The 18,401-nt window shown below is 34.2% G+C and overlaps 1 protein-coding gene across 4 annotated transcripts in view; it reads left to right on the forward strand.

The window, feature by feature from the left end:
* Positions 1-6,577: 6,577 nt before the first annotated feature.
* The window catches only part of LOC138693499 (glutamine--fructose-6-phosphate aminotransferase [isomerizing] 2-like), a 149,122-nt gene continuing 137,298 nt past the window's right edge, over positions 6,578-18,401 (forward strand). For all 4 annotated transcript variants that reach the window (XM_069817509.1, XM_069817511.1, XM_069817510.1 and 1 more), the window contains exon 1: positions 6,578-6,974. In XM_069817509.1, coding sequence (XP_069673610.1) covers positions 6,968-6,974 — 7 coding nt within the window. In that variant the 5' untranslated portion in view covers positions 6,578-6,967. The remainder of the gene's footprint in view (positions 6,975-18,401) is intronic.

Raw genomic sequence — 18,401 nt, forward strand, 5'->3', positions numbered from 1 at the left:
TACACAGAGAGACAGATAATCTGATTTTACTCGCTTTTAGGCTTTTTGGCCATTTGTAAAAATGTAAAAAAATATTGTGAAAAAACTTTGCATTATTAAGAGGGATTCGGCATTGTTTGCTTAGTGGCTCGGCAATAAGTTTCGAGGGTATTAAATATATTATTTTCACACGCCTAGTCTTGAACGATGCAGTCCCGCGCACACTGGTCAAGAAGTGAGGATAAGCGAGTGTTGGGCGTTCATTTTACTCCTGTGTTTATGAAAACCTGTGATAAAGCTAGCACAGCCATGACTGCTAGACGACACATCACATGTTTGTCTACTGGCCTTGCTTCCCTCGGCTATCTCCCACCTCGGTCAGCTGGTTAGTTCACGCGCGTACTATTTATTTTCTTTATTTGATATTTTCAATACTTTCTTATCAATGAACCACCAGTAAAAAAATGTGTTTATTTGTACTTTCAATGCGGAATCTAACCATATATTTTTAAAATATTTTTTCGTGGCCAAAGGCATCTTAATGAAGAAAAATCTAAATTTCTCCATTTCCATAAAAAATAAGAAAACCTGTTTACATGGCAATATAAACTTTAACTTCTCAGCATCAAAATAAACCGTGATTTTGATCATTGGGTGAAAGGGTTTTGTAGCCACAACATTTTAAAGTTGCTAATTTTATGAAAATACGATAAATTTAAATCTGATTAATTTAAACACTATTAAGTTCTGATGCCTCAAACTTTGCACAAAACATTATATCACAGTTGTCTACGGACAGAAAAAGTTTCATTGTATTTAAAAATTGCAAGGTCAATTTTCTCTATATTTCGGTCGATTTGAGATGGAATAGCCTGACCTCTTGCACTCCAATATTTTTCAAAGATATTATGGTTGGCCATTGAAGCACAGTTTTTATTTTTGCCACGAACCTGTATCATTCATTTCTGCAGAAGAATCGAGCAGAAATGAAATATTTTTGGAATGGCGTTGGTAGAGTAGTACTTGCTTACTCATGGCTTTTAAGGAATCTGGAGGAGCATTGCTGTCCTGTCATCGGTCCTTGTCTTGAGCAAGATTAATCCAGTCCCTACAAGGGCGCAAATAGCCATAGTCGCTGACGCGCCCTTTTTAAACCCCACTAACTCCATTCCCTAGCATCATATCTCATCTCCCTCAAATCCATTTTAATATTATCCTCCCATCTACGTCTTCGTCTTTTTCCCCTCAGATCTCCCAACTAATACTCTACATGCATTTCTGGATTTGCCCATACGTGTGACATGCCCTGCCCATCTCAAACGTCTGGATTTAATGTTCCTGATTGTTAGGTGAATACAATGCATGCAGTTGTACATTGTGTAACTTTCACCCTTAACTCTGTTCCTCTCTCAAAGTGAAAGTCCAAGTCCATATAAAACAACCGGTAATATAACTGTTTTACAAGTAAGGAGTGGATTCCTATGTAATTAAATATTCTTTATGCGTGTGATAAAACACAATTAACAAAGTTAAAAATTCCAAACATGAAATTTCAAGTCTAAAACCCGAATTTTATTTCACATAAAAACACATATTTTCACAAAAAAATTATGTAAATATATATTTTCAGGAAATATATTATAAATACATAAGTCATGGAGATTTTTTACTTAAATAATTTTTTTACAATAACTTTTAAATATTTTAAAACTAAATCAATTATATCACTCAGTATGTTATCTTTTTAAGAATCCTTGGTTGCTTCGTGTTTCTAAATGCTGTGTGGTGTATCAGTGATCCATTTTTGTAATAGTATCGCCTCAAGTTCTGAGAACTGCTAGGCAGCATATCAGTGTTATTATCAGAGAATAAATTAACATGGACAAGGAGAGATCTTGCAACACATAATTAGGAATGTTTATTGTTGCTGAAGATGATTTCATTCCACGCTTTGTTTGTGAAACACAATAGATAAGAGCTCGGGTATGAATATTATTTAATTTAAACAAATCTCTCGCCTCTTGCTCATGTCTATCAAGTAAGGCAATATATATTATCTTGTGATTGCCTGTTATCGGGCTTTGTCAGTCGATATCCTCCAAGATATACTGAAAGATGGTTGTTTAAAAAACGATTTGGCTTTCCTATTAGCAAATCTATGGTTTTTGTGTGACACCATTAAAAAAAAAAAAAAAAAAACCTCGAAACATCCAAAAATCTCTTGCCTTAAACAGGAAGGTGCGTGCTGTGGAAATTAAACTAGACACTATCAGGTTCAGAAATACAGATACTAAGGGACAAATTCCAGAATGTGTTTGGGGAAAAACAGTGGATATAAAAAAATGTGTAAAGTTGCTCAAGTATTGGAGGGTGTGCCTGTAGGTGAAATTGACTGTGTTTGTGACATTCCTCTCTTTAAATATGCACGTCTGACGTCCTGTGATGTGGAAGGATCGTCTTCACAGTATAAGTCGTTCAGAGATAATTGGCATGCACTTGTGATAGAGAATTTGGAGATGGCCTTTGTTCACTGCAATTCTCGGCCAACTACTAGCACTCAAGTGTGGTTGGTGAGTACCTAGTAATTTTTTTTTTTCCCAAGCTAAGTAAGGTATTTTTGTCATATTAAAAAAATAGCTTTTTTTTATTTAACAAATATTTTCATACTTTTTAGCACATAAAAAATAAATATATTTAAATTTTTTAGCACCTAAAAATCCACTCCCTAGTTATGAGAGCTAAGATGTGAGGGGTATTCAGTATTGAGACTTGGGTCGTTATTTGTAATACAGTAACACCTGTCTAGACTGGAAGTGTTTGCGACCAGAAATAATTTTTCAGGAGGTTTCTGTGTTGTGCAAAGTTGACTGAATATTTTATCTCTCTGTGCTACACACATTGAAATTTTAAAAATCTGTAATGAAAAATAAATGCGTAATTGTAGTATACAACACACTACAATATGAAAACAACTATTTATTGAAAGTCAAAGGTACTCTGCTATAAAACTGTATATTATTTTTTTTTTACTCTCGTCTCTACCAATTTCTTTTTCAAAATCTTCTTCCTGTGTTTTAGAAAAATCTACATTTTCGCGGTATTCTGGTGAAGACTGTTTTTAAAGAAGTTATGTACATCATAAATTAATTTTTCTACTTCGTTTTCGAATAATTTCACGTGTGTGAATAGTAAAAATCAGCACTTGATCTGGCCTCAAGAGACACGATACAAAATTACAACACACGCTATAAACAAAACGTAGTTTGCACATCATTACTTACTGGCTTTTAAGGAACCCGGAGGTTCATTGCCGCCCTCACATAAGCCCGCCATTGGTCCCTATCCTGAGCAAGATTAATCCATTCTCTATCATATCACACCTCCCTCAAATCCATTTTAATATCTTCTCATCTACGCCTCTGCCTCCCAACTAACACTATATGCATTTCTGGATTATACATGCTACATGCCCTGCCCATCTCAAACGTCTCGATTTAATGTTCCTAATTATGTCAGGTGAAGAATACAATACATGTGTTGTGTTCTGTGTTTTGTAACTTTCTCCATTCTCCTGTAACTTCATCCCTCTTAGCCCCAAATATTTTCCTAAGCACCTTATTCTCAAACACCCTTAACCTATGTTCCTCTCTCAAAGTGAGAGTCCAAGTTTCACAACCATACAGAACAACTGCTAATATAACTGTTTTATAAATTCTAACTTTCAGATTTTTCGACAGCAGACTGGATGATAAAAGTTTCTCAACCGAATAATAACAGGCATTTCCCATATTTATTCTGTGTTCAATTTCCTCCCGAATATCATTTATATTTGTTACTGTTGCTCCCAGATATTTGAACTTCTCCACTTCTTCAAAAGATAAATTTCCAATTTTTATATTTCCATTTCGTACAATATTCCTGTCACGAGACATTATATACTCTGTCTTTTCGGGATTTACTTCCAAACCTATCTCTTTACTTGCTTCCAGTTCATATTAATAGTTAATGGTCCACTACACTAAAGCAATAATAAAACATGGTGAAATATATAATGCCAACAACAGGGTGTACTAATTTAATTGAACTCTGTAGGGCACACTGATTTAATATGAACTTTGCTCCTTCACTGCAGAGAGTCCCCTCTAGCTCTATTTCGTAAGGCCTCATAAAGATGAGTCATATAAACAAAGTCGTGTCTGTATTTGAATGGTGAAGGTTTATTATCTCAACAGTTCTCCCTTCTCACAAGTAACCCGAGTGACCCAAGATTTAATAAACAACGAAACATGAATTCATTTCGCAATCCTTGGGACTTAGTACAGTAAATTCTGTATATTGTCCTTAAATGAAAGAAAATATTTCTCTGATAGCTCCTTGCATAACGTGAGTATTTTATTATATTTTTCAAAAGTGACTTTAATTTTGGACTGATAGGTGTACAAAATTAGTGCAAAATGACGTCAGAAATCGTGATGTTGAGTGAATGCCTTAGTTCAATCATTTTAAAAATTAAAATGCATTCAAGACTTTAACATGAAATAAATCATTTCTCAACAACTATACCACCTAAAAATATGGGATTTTGACATTCATGAAGGACACAATGAGCTCTTTCTATAGAACATACCCCTAAGGACTCTTATCTTAAACAGTCTTTCTGAGTGGAAGGGATTAAATGTATAGTGGTGTGATGCTAGGTCTGAACTAGGCAATGCTGGGAGGTGGAACATGCGATTGGTAAGTGCCTCTATCATGGCTCCACCTCACTGTCCATCAAATATGCTATCTAGTGTAGGGGAAATTCACTCATCAAAGAAATAGGATGCAGATTGTACAGTTGATCTTCATGGAGAATGTTAAAATAGTTAAAAGGTAATATGAGGCAAAAGGTTCAAGGATATAAGATCCAATTAACCTGAAGTATTTTTAAACATAAGTTAACCTAATTAATCCAGACTATTGTAGTTGCAATATAAAAATTTGCCAACAATGACTTGAGTCAAGTATCCATGCTACTCTATTATAATATGCTTGCATGATTATTATAGCCTAGTAAACAGTATAGTATTTATTTTAAAATAAAACTGGACCTTATTGCTCACTGACATATGAACACGAGTAATAATGAATATTTAGATAAAATGTTGATTCATGTTTAATAAGTGTCCTGGGTATTTTTCTTAGAAATTCGGTTACCCTAATTTAAAGTGACTTTTTGTTCAAATGTTGAGTATGTGGACACTTACAGGGAAAAAATATAACGTTGAGCTACATTACAATACCAGGCGTGCTCAAACATACGGCACTGTTGGAGATGGGCATGTGCAAGTAATAGAAAATTTAAAGCAATCCGTCATCAATGAGGTAAGTTGTTTTAGGAAAGTACAGTATTGTTCCAGACATTTTCCGCTCATTGCAAAACACAGAAAAAAAATACATTAAGAAAAATCATAACATTTAGTTGTGTAGCTACATAATGGAAATATATTGTAAAATTACTTTATAATTTGAAAAGACATGAAAATTAAATATTGTCAAAAATCATAAAAGAGAATGCATAAAACAGAACATTTTGTTGTGTTGATGTAAATATATTACAAATATAACTTTAATTTGAAAAGACAAAGTGATAAAATATCCTTGTTAATCCCACTAGGACGTGGTTCTTAAACTTTCGTGAGTCATGAGCTCCTTTTAAAATCTGGTGTGGGGGGGGGGGGAAATTAGGTACGCTTCTGCTCTTTATGTTAAAATAGTACAGTGAATATACATGTTAATTTTTTTATGCGAAGTATTAACAATATAATATTGATATAATAGTACTGAGGTAATATTGGTTGGTCGCACATATAGACTGATATATCCGAGTCCAAACTTTTTCACGTAGCTATTTTGCTTAAATAGTATAGAGAAGCAACTCAGAATTCACTTGTTTGCACTTGTCCTTTAAAAAAATTTAACGCCTTGAATACTCTATTTGACTATGTAAATGAATAATTTTGTAGTAATGTTCAATTCATGCGACTTAAACTGGGCTTATGAAAGCCCATAACAATGATGTAATGCAGAAACTTGTTATTATTCAACTCAACTGCAAATTTGAGGTTACATCACCTTTCTCTGGCACGTTTTCGGCAAGGTTAACACACCTAGGCTAAATCGAAATGGGCATTATGTGCCATAGAATTGGTAGTCTTTTGGTATTAAAAAAGTAGGCCTACGGTATCCCCGGATTTTGTATCTCCGAAAAGAGGGGTTGGGGTTAGGATCGTAAGTGACGTTTTTCTGTTATCACATTAAACTCTCTTTGCCATTAAAGTGACATTCTTCTTATTGCCAGAAATACAACTTTTCAGAAATTATTTGAAAATCTTTTGTAACATTCATTTAATGTCGTCGATTTAATACTATCACAAATATGTTAATTTTTCCGTGCAATGTCAACGTCTCGTATAGAAGGCAGATTTACTAATACCAACGTAAAATATGAAATATTACTTATGTGAGACGTACCAAATAATACAGTCCTTGTCATTCATCGTGCCTACGAGCTAAATATTGGTCGATGGACCCAAAAACATATAATATAAGCAAAAGCGTAACTAATGAATGGAAGTGCCATTATCGGATGGTGTTAACTAGGAGTCACTGTAGTGCTATAAGTGTAGCCCATCAGTAAAATGCTGGCACTTTGATCGGCTTTTATTATCGATAAAGCAGCGGATTTCCTGCATAGTCGATGTTTCATCATATGATAATTTACAGAGTAAACAGAATGCATTGTTTAATTACATTTGTAAGCGAATAATTTTCATCACTTATCACCATTATCTGAGTTTGAACTGTAACAGCAGACGACACAAGGTTTTGCCTACTCCCTGTGCTGTCAATGTGGCTAAAAACACATAGGCGTGCCACTAAAGAGCTCATTCGGTCCAAATCTTGCTTTCACTGAGTGTTCTAGAAGGAGACGTGGCTTAACATCAACATGTGTGGTAAGTTGTATTCTATTCATGCCATTACTTTATAAATAAATAATCTTAATTCACAAAACTTTCGAAATGTCTGTGCTTGTGATAGTCATGTGTAATTAAAACATTCATTCCTTCTTGTTCTTTTCTTCTCATTTACAAACAACAACAAATAAATACAGAGGAATTATAACAATCTCGACATTTACCGGAGACTATTATACGAGTATAATTTTTCGGAAGATGGTAGATGGGTCGATATCTTCAGAATTGTGTGATTCAGTGGCACTCGAACGCGGGGTTTTTGAACTCTTTGCTTCGCGTAATAACTGGTATACAGCTAATACAGTAATGGTTCATCCAGGAAATCTGACAGTGCTAAATGATTGTCACAGCGTTTGAATTATTTTGGATTTCGTCTTGAAATAGATGTTGTCATGAATATCTTGGTATGTATAACAAAAATGTGTAGTTATATCCACGGGTGCATAAGGCTTTTTTTTTTTTCTCCATATTTCGTAATGCCTTTCTCTTGAAAGAATAAATCATGTAATATTCATCAGTGAAACTCTTATACAGAATGTTAAAAGATTCAAATGTCCACATTATTTCAGTTCTTATTCATTTTCTATTGCTTGACATTAGGAGTTTCCTTCGTACGGTACGTAACTTTTCCCTTTATGTCTTGCATAAAATTAACAGCCTATATAGGTCTATTTAATATTATTTGCACCTTGTACAATATACCCGCTATTGTGGTTTACATTGTATGTGTTCGGCTACAAATGCATCGATTTCTTGAAGTAAATTGGAAATACATCATTCTCTCGAAGGGAATGTGTAGGTATATGGCATGCCCTTTGTAGGTGTCAAATGTTATCTTAAGCTATGGTCTTGCGAAATTCTGAGAATGGATCGAGAGTTAATGCCCAAATTCTTAAGGGATGATGACGATTATAAGGATTAATTTTGTATAACTTACCAGCAAGGGTACAATTTACATTTACATAAGGTATTAGACCTAATGGTGACAATAATTGTAATGCTTTGCTAATTAGACATTAAGTAAGCTTACCATAAGTCCCGTAAAATACGGTCTAAGTGTCCGGTGTCCCCGTAATTTTTGCCGGGACGCGCAAAAGTCACGTATTTTATTAAAACTTTATTTCATAATATAAAATCAGTAATTTTGCTAATGCTTACTTCATAAATATATGTTGAAATTATTCCTTTGGATTGTATATATGTTTGCAAATGTCTCAGTTCGAAATCAGCAAACATGGATGAACTGTGTATGAAGGGTATTGTTAGACATCACCTCATCTCGCCAAAAAATTGTGTAACTTTTGAGTTTTTCAAAATCTTAAAGCTTCAGTGCTGAAGTAAGATGTATGGAATACAATAAATGAAACTGAGGGGGGAGGGGAAATGAACATAAAAAAAGATAATTGCGAAGTACTGTCAAGTGACGTAAATAAATTCACATGAATGAACGTTGTTTAAAGGCAATAGTGTTCTTTTGTTAACTCTTAATACATGTTTCAGTAACTTTAAAATTTAATTTCCTTACAAAACACGTCGAAAGTAAAAGTGTTCGGTATTTTCGCGAGACATTTATGGCAGGTTTTTATTATAAGTGTGAAGTAACATATGGCATTTATATTATACAATAGTACCTATAGTTACATTGACTAAGTTAAATTGGAAGATTTGTTTTCCATTTTCTTGTTTACATTTAGCTAAAACTTATTTTGTATTTCAGGTTATTTTTACTGTGACTAAAACTGATACGTAAAAACAAACAAGTTGACAAACACAATGCTTGCTTGTTTCACAGTAGTTTCAACAACTTAAATTGTGAGTGAATGTGTGAATATTAACAATAAAGTACACACTACATATTATGAATTATGTTTGAGAAAATATTTAGAAAATAATATCATGCTAAAACTTTAAACGTTTATGTAGGCCTAAATACGACGGAAAGAGGTCTTTCGATATTTAGATTATCATTTCGTTCATCCCCTCTCTTTTACTTCAAATGATTTCATTTTATTCAGCTTCTATAAGTTTATTTATCTGACATATCAAAGGCGATTTATTCAAAACCGGCCCTAACGATTTTTTTTCTAACATAGATGGAGTGACAAATGAAATGTTACAGACCCTAGTATTTTAAACACGATTGAACGAAAGAAATGAATGTCTATAGAATTAGTATGTCTTCAGTGGAATACTTCAGCAGATAATTTTGTAGGGATTAAATGTATCTACGTAAAATTATTTTGTACAGTTCACATATCCCTCCCTAGACATTACGGAAATAAAGAGCCAAAGATAAATAATTTTAATTTTCTATAAGAAAATTATTTTTTCTGCAGACGTGGCAAATATAGTCTACTCATAGAATCCATACCGGTATTAATTTCTTGCCACAAATAATTTAAAATCCAAGGAGTCTGATTTCTTCTACATGGTGTGCCGTTTTGAACGTCATCTTCACTACGTATATATAATATCAATCTTACATGCATTGCTTGAATGCGTAAAGTTGAAAGAAAAGTTGAACCGTGTAGAAGCGCCTTAAAATGCAATCTTCGTATGCAAGGATGAATGTTTATATATACCTATATTATTATTTTAAAATTTCTCCTTGAACGTTTTGCTACTTTGTTACTTCATAAGTAATGCACTTTGAATATTATTATAAACTACTAATAGCCCTACCTTTTGTCAGTGCTTTTCTTCGGGAGAAAAGGTGGTGGAACTCTGTATAGAATATTTTATAGAGGACGGGGAGATGATTAAGGCTGGTTTACAATAAACTTGGAACGAAAACGAGAACGAGAATGAAAATATTAAAATAAATGTATTTAAATGTGAGCATTCACAATTAACTATTGTGAACGCTCACATTTAAATACATTTATTTTAACAATTTTCCCGTTCTCGTTCTCGTTTCCGTTCCAGGTTTATTGTGAACCAGCCTTTACTGTCCGGTGCACGGGAATTTTGTCGTTTTTAACCTTTTCATCCAACTAAGAGTTGTTTCAAGTTTTAAGCGTAATTCAAAGAAAAATGGTGTTAAAAATAGTTATTCACACATTTTTCGGATCTGTTATGAAAAATGCAACAAAAAGGTACCGGAACGCTATTCTGACGCGTTTTGCCAAAAAAAAAAAAAGAAAGCACTGCCTTTTGTGCATCCATCTACGTATTTCAATCACTGATTTTTATAAATAGCAAAAGTATTTTATTCATACGCAATATACAAACAGATACTGTTTGTGAAATCGAGCAAAATTAATTACATCCACTTGTATAACTTAGGTCATTTAAAATGTCTGTATATTGTGGACAAAAGTGATAAAGATTGGCTTGATATTATATGGGTGTATAGTAAATTCATTTTTCCATATATATTTTTTTTAATTATAATACAAGAAAAGAAAAATATAAACCGAAATGTAATTGGTTACATGGTAAAGAACTAAATTATTACGAATTGGTACTGTACAAAATATGTATCATCTTCATGTCACCACATAGGCCTATTTATTCTACCAGTAGTGTGAAATAAAGCAATTTAGGGATCAATTAATCTGAAGTTCGCGATTTAAGATATATTTTTTATTAAAATACGGTACCTGTAGTTGTAGATATACACAATCACAAATTTCCGTTAAATGAACAGGGTGTATTATTTGGGATCTTAAATTCTTCATATCCTGTAAAAGTTGCAATAAATAAGTTAACAGAATTTAAAAAAAGTATCTAAGATAGTAATTATTTACATCAAATAATACATAAACTGAAAAATAAAAGACGTCATGAGATTTAATTACGATGTTTTACTAGGGAACAAAGAATCCGATCCCCTCCTCAATTTCAAATCCTGTGCATGCGCCAGGTGTGGAAAGGTATGTATAGATAGATGTCACTGATTATACTTAAATCAGTTTAAAAATGTCATCTTTAGTCTGTAATGTAAAACATTATTTCGGGCGTTGCGTTTTATTCATAGAATCGAGTCGCCCTGAGTGGCGCAGTTGGTATAGCGCTGGCGTTCTGTGCCCGAGGTTGCGAGTTCGATACCAGCCCACGTTGATGGCATTTAAATGTGCTTTAATGCGACAGGCTCATGTCACTAGATTAAGTGGGATGTAAAAGAACTCCTGAGGGACAAAATTCCGGCACACCGGCGACGCTGATATAACCTCGGCAGTTGCTAGCGTCATTAAATAAACCATATTTTTTATAAGTAATTGATTAACTAGCGGACTTACTCGTGTTAATTATGTGAGTCTGTGCGGCTTACAGCTGTTTCGGTGCTTCATCATACCATCCTCAGAGCCTACTAGATCTCGGCGTCATCTCGAACTTCTCTGCCTGTTGTGTGGGTGCGTTTGATTGTCGAAAAGTGTTGAAAAGTGGAGTCAAATAGTGTGTATGTACTGAAAACTCAACACACTAGAACAATACGAAATATACAAACACATTAAAACACACCTCGATCAAATTCTCAATACACAGATCAATTTCAGTACACACACACTATTTGACTCCACTTTTCAACACGTTTCAACAATCAAACGCACCCACACAACAGGCAGAGAAGTTCGAGATGACGCCGAGATCTAGTAGGCTCTGAGGATGGTGTGATGAAGCACCGAAACAGCTGTAAGCAGCACAGACTTACATAATTAACACGAATAAGTCCGGTAGTTAATCAATTACTTATATTCAAGTGTTAAAAGTAGTGTACGCAAGATTCAAAATGGATTTTTTTTTTCATAGAATCGAACCCGGACGTTCTTTGCGCGACTATCCCGTTCGGCCAGTTTTTCTTTTCGACATGTTTAGAAAATGTACATAATGTGTGGATTCCGTCACTGTAAATTTATTTAGAATCTTTCTTAACACACGGTAAACTGCAAATTAGTCGTCAGTCTTATTGTGTAGCCATTCACACGTTGGGGTCATTGCATACTGTATATCTCAGGAAACAGTAAGTTTAAAATATTCTTTAACGTGAAGAGGCATAAAGAAAGAAAATAAACAAAAGAAGATCTCTGCCGATATAACGGATCGTTACATAATCTAACGGTGCAGCGCGTTTCTTCATACTTTCACTTTCTAGGAAATGTCACGGGTCCGGTAGTACGAATGTGCTGCCCAAACAATAATAGCTCTGGGGTGACATGTTTCCTGTTTCCCTGAAGTATGTTTATTGACATGTCGTGAAGGGCACAGCCAATTCCCTTTCCCGTTCCAGTATGTGCTTAATAGAAATGCCTGGCACAATTGAGTTCTTCGGCGAGAAAGTGAAATAACTCAGTCGTCAAAATGAGAAAATTTGCTCTTGTTGTAAAGCTCTTAATTGCCGTATCTTTATTGTTAGTGGTACATGTATTTACTTCGTGTTATTTTGTGAGTTGCCATAGAAACTTACGCGTGGGTCCACTATGCGACGCACTTCGCTCTCTCATCATCGCAGCCTCGCCATCTGGTGTACAGCATCACTCACTGTCAGTGATGTCAGTGACAGAACTGTTGCGTCAACCATATCGTCTGATTGATAATGTTATAATAAAATTAGTTATTGGAAATATTATTCTTCACTTTATTACAGAATTGACCACGAATAGTTCCAAACCTTTGTTTGGACTAACAAGGAAAGCTCACCAATAAACTGATAATTGATTTCACAACGGCTTTTCCCCATACGTTCCATTTGAAATAAGAAACCTCCCTATAAATTTCTACATCCCAAGAAAGTCTAGTTTTCGAGATATGATTTTTTTTTTCAAAATCTTCAATCCAGAGCTATAACAGCTAATGCAAACAGTGCTTCTCAAACTATGGTCCGCGGACCACCTGTGGTCCTCGAGGTCTGCCCTTGTGGTCCTTAAAAAAAACAGATCAGTACTGACATTTTATGAAATTTATTTACCCTACCCGTCTATCGACTTCCCACTCTACTCTCAGCAACAAAAGAAGGATTTAAAGCACTATGAACGTGGTGTTTCTCGCCATCTTTTCCCTGCACATCTGGCGCCGTGCCTGTAACCCAGCTAGGGACCATCCGAATTCATAACGGGGTCAAAGTATGGAACCTTTTCATGTATTTATGATTTCTTAATAGTTTTGCTGACACCCAGTCTGCACATTGAAATGGTCACGTACTGTACGTCGTACACCAGTAAAAGAACATGCAAAATTGCATCTTTACATGTTGAATTTTTTTTATTTGGGCTATTTTACGATGCTGTATCAACATCTAGGTATGTTGAAAATCGGGCATGTCTCTGCATTAATTATTTTTTTATTTCTGTTTTTTCCAGATGACGATATAAGAAATTTTCTTCTATTAACATTAACTTAATCTATACTAATAATAAATTTGTAGCCGAAATTTTTCTGGTAATTTTCGATTTTCCAAAAATAATTGGTCTTAACATATATAATTAACCACCATGAAACCGAAAATCGCTTTTTCGAAATTTTTGTTTGTATGTCTGTCTATCTGTCTGTCTGTATGTTTGTTACCTTTTCATGCGATAATGGCTGAATGGATTTCGATGAAAATTGGAATATAAATAAAGTTCGTTGTAACTTAGATTTTAGGCTATATGGCATTCAAAATACATTATTTAAAAGGGGGGTTATAAGGGGTCCAGAATTAAATAAATCGAAATATCTCGCTTATTATTGATTTTTGTGAAAAATGTTACATAACAAAAGTTTTTTAAAAAATAATTTGCGATAAGTTTTATTCCTTGAAAAATTTTGATAGGACTGATATTTAATGAGATAAATGAGTTTTAAAATTAAAATAACTGCCATCTAAGGCCGTGTAATGAATTAAAAAACAAATGACTTTGTCTATAAGGGGCCTTGGACAGCAACAATCGAAAGCTATGAAAGATAGTCTACAGAGAATGTTTCTGTGTTTGTATGAAGTAATATCGGAAGCTAAATTAACCGATTTCACCATTGGAAAGTGTAGTTTCTCTAGATGGACATAATGCTATAATGTTATTATAGTAACTTCTGATATAATATAATATAATATAATATAATATAATATAATATAATATAATATAATATAATATAATATAATATAATATAATATAATATAATATAATATAATATAATATAATTTAAGTTATTTAAAGGGTTCAGAACCATAGTGGGCCAAGCGCCATTTACTGAATACGTAGAAAACAAGGGTTAAAATTAAGTTATTACCATAATTCAATGGAAACCTATAACAAGTAAAATAAAATATACAAATTAAATCTAAATGATGTCAATCTTCATTAAACTATGGTTGCATGTAATAAAAATTAAGAAACATGTTAAAGGAATTGTCATTGCACAAATGAGTGTCTCTGGACCAAAATGATCGCATTTTAATTATTTGGATGCAATTTAAATTAAGTAACATATTAAACGATTTATCCTTCTATCAAACACGAATGTTCCCTGGATCAAATGTCCTATTTTAATTATGTAATTACTTTACATTTATTTGTAACGGGTGCAGCGGAGTGCACGGGTATGGCTAGTTACTTAATATTAATATAAAATTAATTAAATTAAATTAATTTTAATTAATTATTTCTACATTAAAATATAAGTATACTGGTATTAAAATATGCAAAATAAATGATAAATTAGCTTTCGAAGGGAACAAGAGTAAGGTGGTCCGCGGAGCTGTTCTGACTTGAAAAAGTGGTCCCCACTTCAGAAAAGTTTGAGAAACGCTGTGCTAGACAAATCAGGCAATAAATTTCATCTAGCTGCATACCGTATTGTCAGAATCTTAAATAATAATATATGTTATGGAAATGACATACCAGATACATAATATTCATGAATTGACTATAGAATAGTCTATGAAGAAATGATAAGGAAATGTAACCGTACCTGAAATTATTCACTGTAGTGATCACAGTAGCGTGAATTGTTGTAAAAATCAGTGAAAATTTACACAACGAACATTTCAGAAAAATAAGTTTCTCACAGTAAACTTTAGAGCAGTTCTGTACACCCACGTGAAAACAGAATTCTACAGGAGTGACGAATTTATCAAGTTTGTTGTCAAGGTACCCGATTTTATGCCAGCCATATTTAAACATATTTACATACTGCAAATCAAGCTTTCAGGTATAACTCCCTGTAAAGTTGATTTGAATAATTTCGAGGGAAAAATTGTTCCGGTGCCAGGCATCGAACCCGGGACCTTTGGTTTAACGTACCAGTGCTCTACCAACTGAGCTGCCCGGGAACTCTACCAGACACCGATCCAATTTTTCCCTCTATATCCACAGATCTCAAAGTGGGCTGACAACCGTCAAGCAACCAACATTGAGTGCACACTAACTCTGTATGACTTGAATTGTGGTTTTCTGTTAACGAACAGTGACGTGTATTATGCAGATCAAGCTTTCAGGTATAATTCCCTGTAAAGTTGATTTGAATAATTTCGAGGGAAAAATTGTTCCGGTGCCAGGCATCGAATCCGGGATCTTTGGTTTAACGTACCAATACTCTACCAACTGAGCTGCCCGGGAACTCTACCAGACACCGATCCAATTTTTCCCTCTATATCCACAGATCTCAAAGTCGGCTGACAACCGTCAAGCAACCAACATTGAGTGCACACTAACTCTGTATGACTTGAATTGTGGTTTTCTGTTAACGAACAGTGACGTGTATTATGCAAATCAAGCTTTCAGGTATAATTCCCTGTAAAGTTGATTTGAATAATTTCGAGGGAAAAATTGTTCCGGTGCCAGGCTCAGTTGGTAGAGCGTTGGTACGTTAAACCAAAGGTCCCGGGTTCGATGCCTGGCACCGGAACAATTTTTCCCTCGAAATTATTCATATTTACATACTATCTAGGAGATGAAAGCTCATTATGCGTTAAGAACTGCAATTTTATCACATTATCTCTCTGATGTAATGTAATATTCGTGCCAAGTAACAAAACACTATCAGAGAACTTCCGAATGAAATTTTTCCAAGGCCTAAACTCATAAACGTCAAGAGGCTGAACAATCGGAGCTGTGTGCTTTGGAATTGTTAGCACTTTTTATCACCGTTTTATCTTCTGGAGTTATTCTATTATTTCTATGGCCTGTCTACCTCGGTTACTGGTCCAAGAGTCTACCAAAAGAATGCTATGATCACTGACAGATGGAAATTACTATACTTCTTGAAATCAGTTGAAGAGGTAAGTTTTCATAAGCTTCCCTGATTTTGAGGGCAATGCATAAATATTTGGGGCCTTAAACATTTTCTTCTTCACGAATAAATACATGTGTGCAGACTTACTAAAGGCTTTACCAACAACCAAACATGTATTTAAAAATAGGCTTAAGGACCTTACTAATAGACGGTAATTATACACAGTACTTAAAGGGTGTAAATGATATGTTGTTATTGAAGTGTTGTATCAGTGAAGAATTATGTTGTGTCAGTGAAGTGTGTTGTATCAGTGAAGAAGTATGTCGTGTCAGTGAAGTGTGCTGTGTAAGTGAAACGTGTTCCTGTCAGTGAAGCTGTATAGGTTATAGTGGCAGTGCAAAGTATTTGAACAGTGAAATGTTTTTGAAGTGTTAGTGAAATCAGGATAGAATCAGTGAAATGTGTCGTAGTTCCAGTGCAGTGAGTGAGTTGACAGCGAAATGAGTGTAATGTTGAAAGGTACTTGTGCAGATATGAACATATACTCGTGGGTTTTAGTTCGATCTTAGTTTTAAGATACAAATTAGAATATTTCAAATGTTATTTAAGTGATCGTTTCATTTAATTTAGTATATTCCCTGTTGTTGTTATTATTATTGTTATTATTATTATTATTATTAGTATTAATTATTAGTATTATCATTAATTGTATTTTTAATTAATAAGTTTATTATTGTCATTATTGAGTGTAATTAGTTACCACTGCCACCGGGTATATACCCATTGCAGTGTGAATAAATACATACATACATACATAACAATGGAGATATGAGACTTACATGAGTGTCAAGCGATTATTTTGAAAAATCCTATTTCGAAGGCTAGGTTTTCTCCGGAGGTAGAAATTTATAGGGACATTTCTTATTTCAAATGGAATGTAAGGGGGAAAAATCGTTGTGAAAATCCATTATCACTTAGTGAGCCTTCCTTGTAAGTAGACAATTGAAGGGGTGAAAAAGATATAGTCCTAAGACACACAAACAAAATTTTACAAGAGAGTGTATTAAAGGTTTAGACTTAGAGTCCAATGCTATTAGATGTGGTATATCATAATTTCTTCGGCGTATACTTACGTCATTTATTGTGTAATTTTTTATAATATTTTAATAGTAGCTTCTCCATATGTGTAAGAAATGAACTGACACAAAAAATCATTTTTGTTAATAGTGTGGGAATATTACTTGAAGCAAGTAAAGACGTAAGTTTGGAAGTAAATCCCGAAGAGACAAAGTATATGATTATGTCTCGAGACGAGAATGTTGTACGAAATAGAAATAATTGGAAATTTATCCTTTGAAGAGGTGGAAAAATTCAAATACCTGGGAGCAACAGTAACAAATATAATTGATACTCGGTAGGAAATTAAATACAGAATAAATATGGGAAATGCCTGTTATTATTCGGTTGAGAAGCTTTTATCATCCAGTCTGTTGTCAAAAAATCTGAAAGTTAGAATTTATAAAACAGTTATATTACCAGTTGTTCTTTATGGTTGTGAAACTTGGACTCTCACTTTGAGAGGGGAACATAGGTTAAGGATGTTTGAGAATAAGGTACTTAGGAAAATATTTGGGGCCAAGAGGAATGAAGTTACAGGAGAATGGAGAAAGTTACACAACACAGAACTGCACGCATTGTATTCTTCACCTGACATAATTAACATTAAATCCAGACGTTTCAGATGGGCAGGGCATGTAGCACGTATGGGCTAATCCAGAAATGCATATAGTGTTAGCTGAGAGACCGGAGGGAAGAAGACCTTTGGGAAGGCCGAGACGTGGATGGGAGGATAATATTAAAATGGATTTGAGGGAGGTGGGATATAATGATAAAGACTGGATTAATCTTGCTCAGGATAGGGACCAATGGCGGGCTTATGTGAGGGCGGCAATGAACCTCCGGGATCCTTGAAAGCCAGTAAGTAAGTAAGTTTGACTTTGGACTATGTCGTTCTCACCCCTTCAATTTTCCGTCTGATGTTTTCATTTCGGTATATTTTAAGCCGGGGGTGTGTGTTTTTTTCATCGAATTACATTTCTTAGTACGTTGTTGTTTAGTCAACTGTCCGAAGAGAAACCTCACAATTGATACCAACAAGGTACCACTTATGAGGAAACTAGGCCAGGAGGTAATGGGGTAGGGTGGTCAGTTCATTTCCCCCTTCATTGCATGAATACTCAATTCGAAACTGCTCTG

This window comes from Periplaneta americana, chromosome 17 (assembly GCF_040183065.1).
Source record: "Periplaneta americana isolate PAMFEO1 chromosome 17, P.americana_PAMFEO1_priV1, whole genome shotgun sequence".
Classification (NCBI taxonomy): Eukaryota; Metazoa; Arthropoda; class Insecta; order Blattodea; family Blattidae; genus Periplaneta; species Periplaneta americana.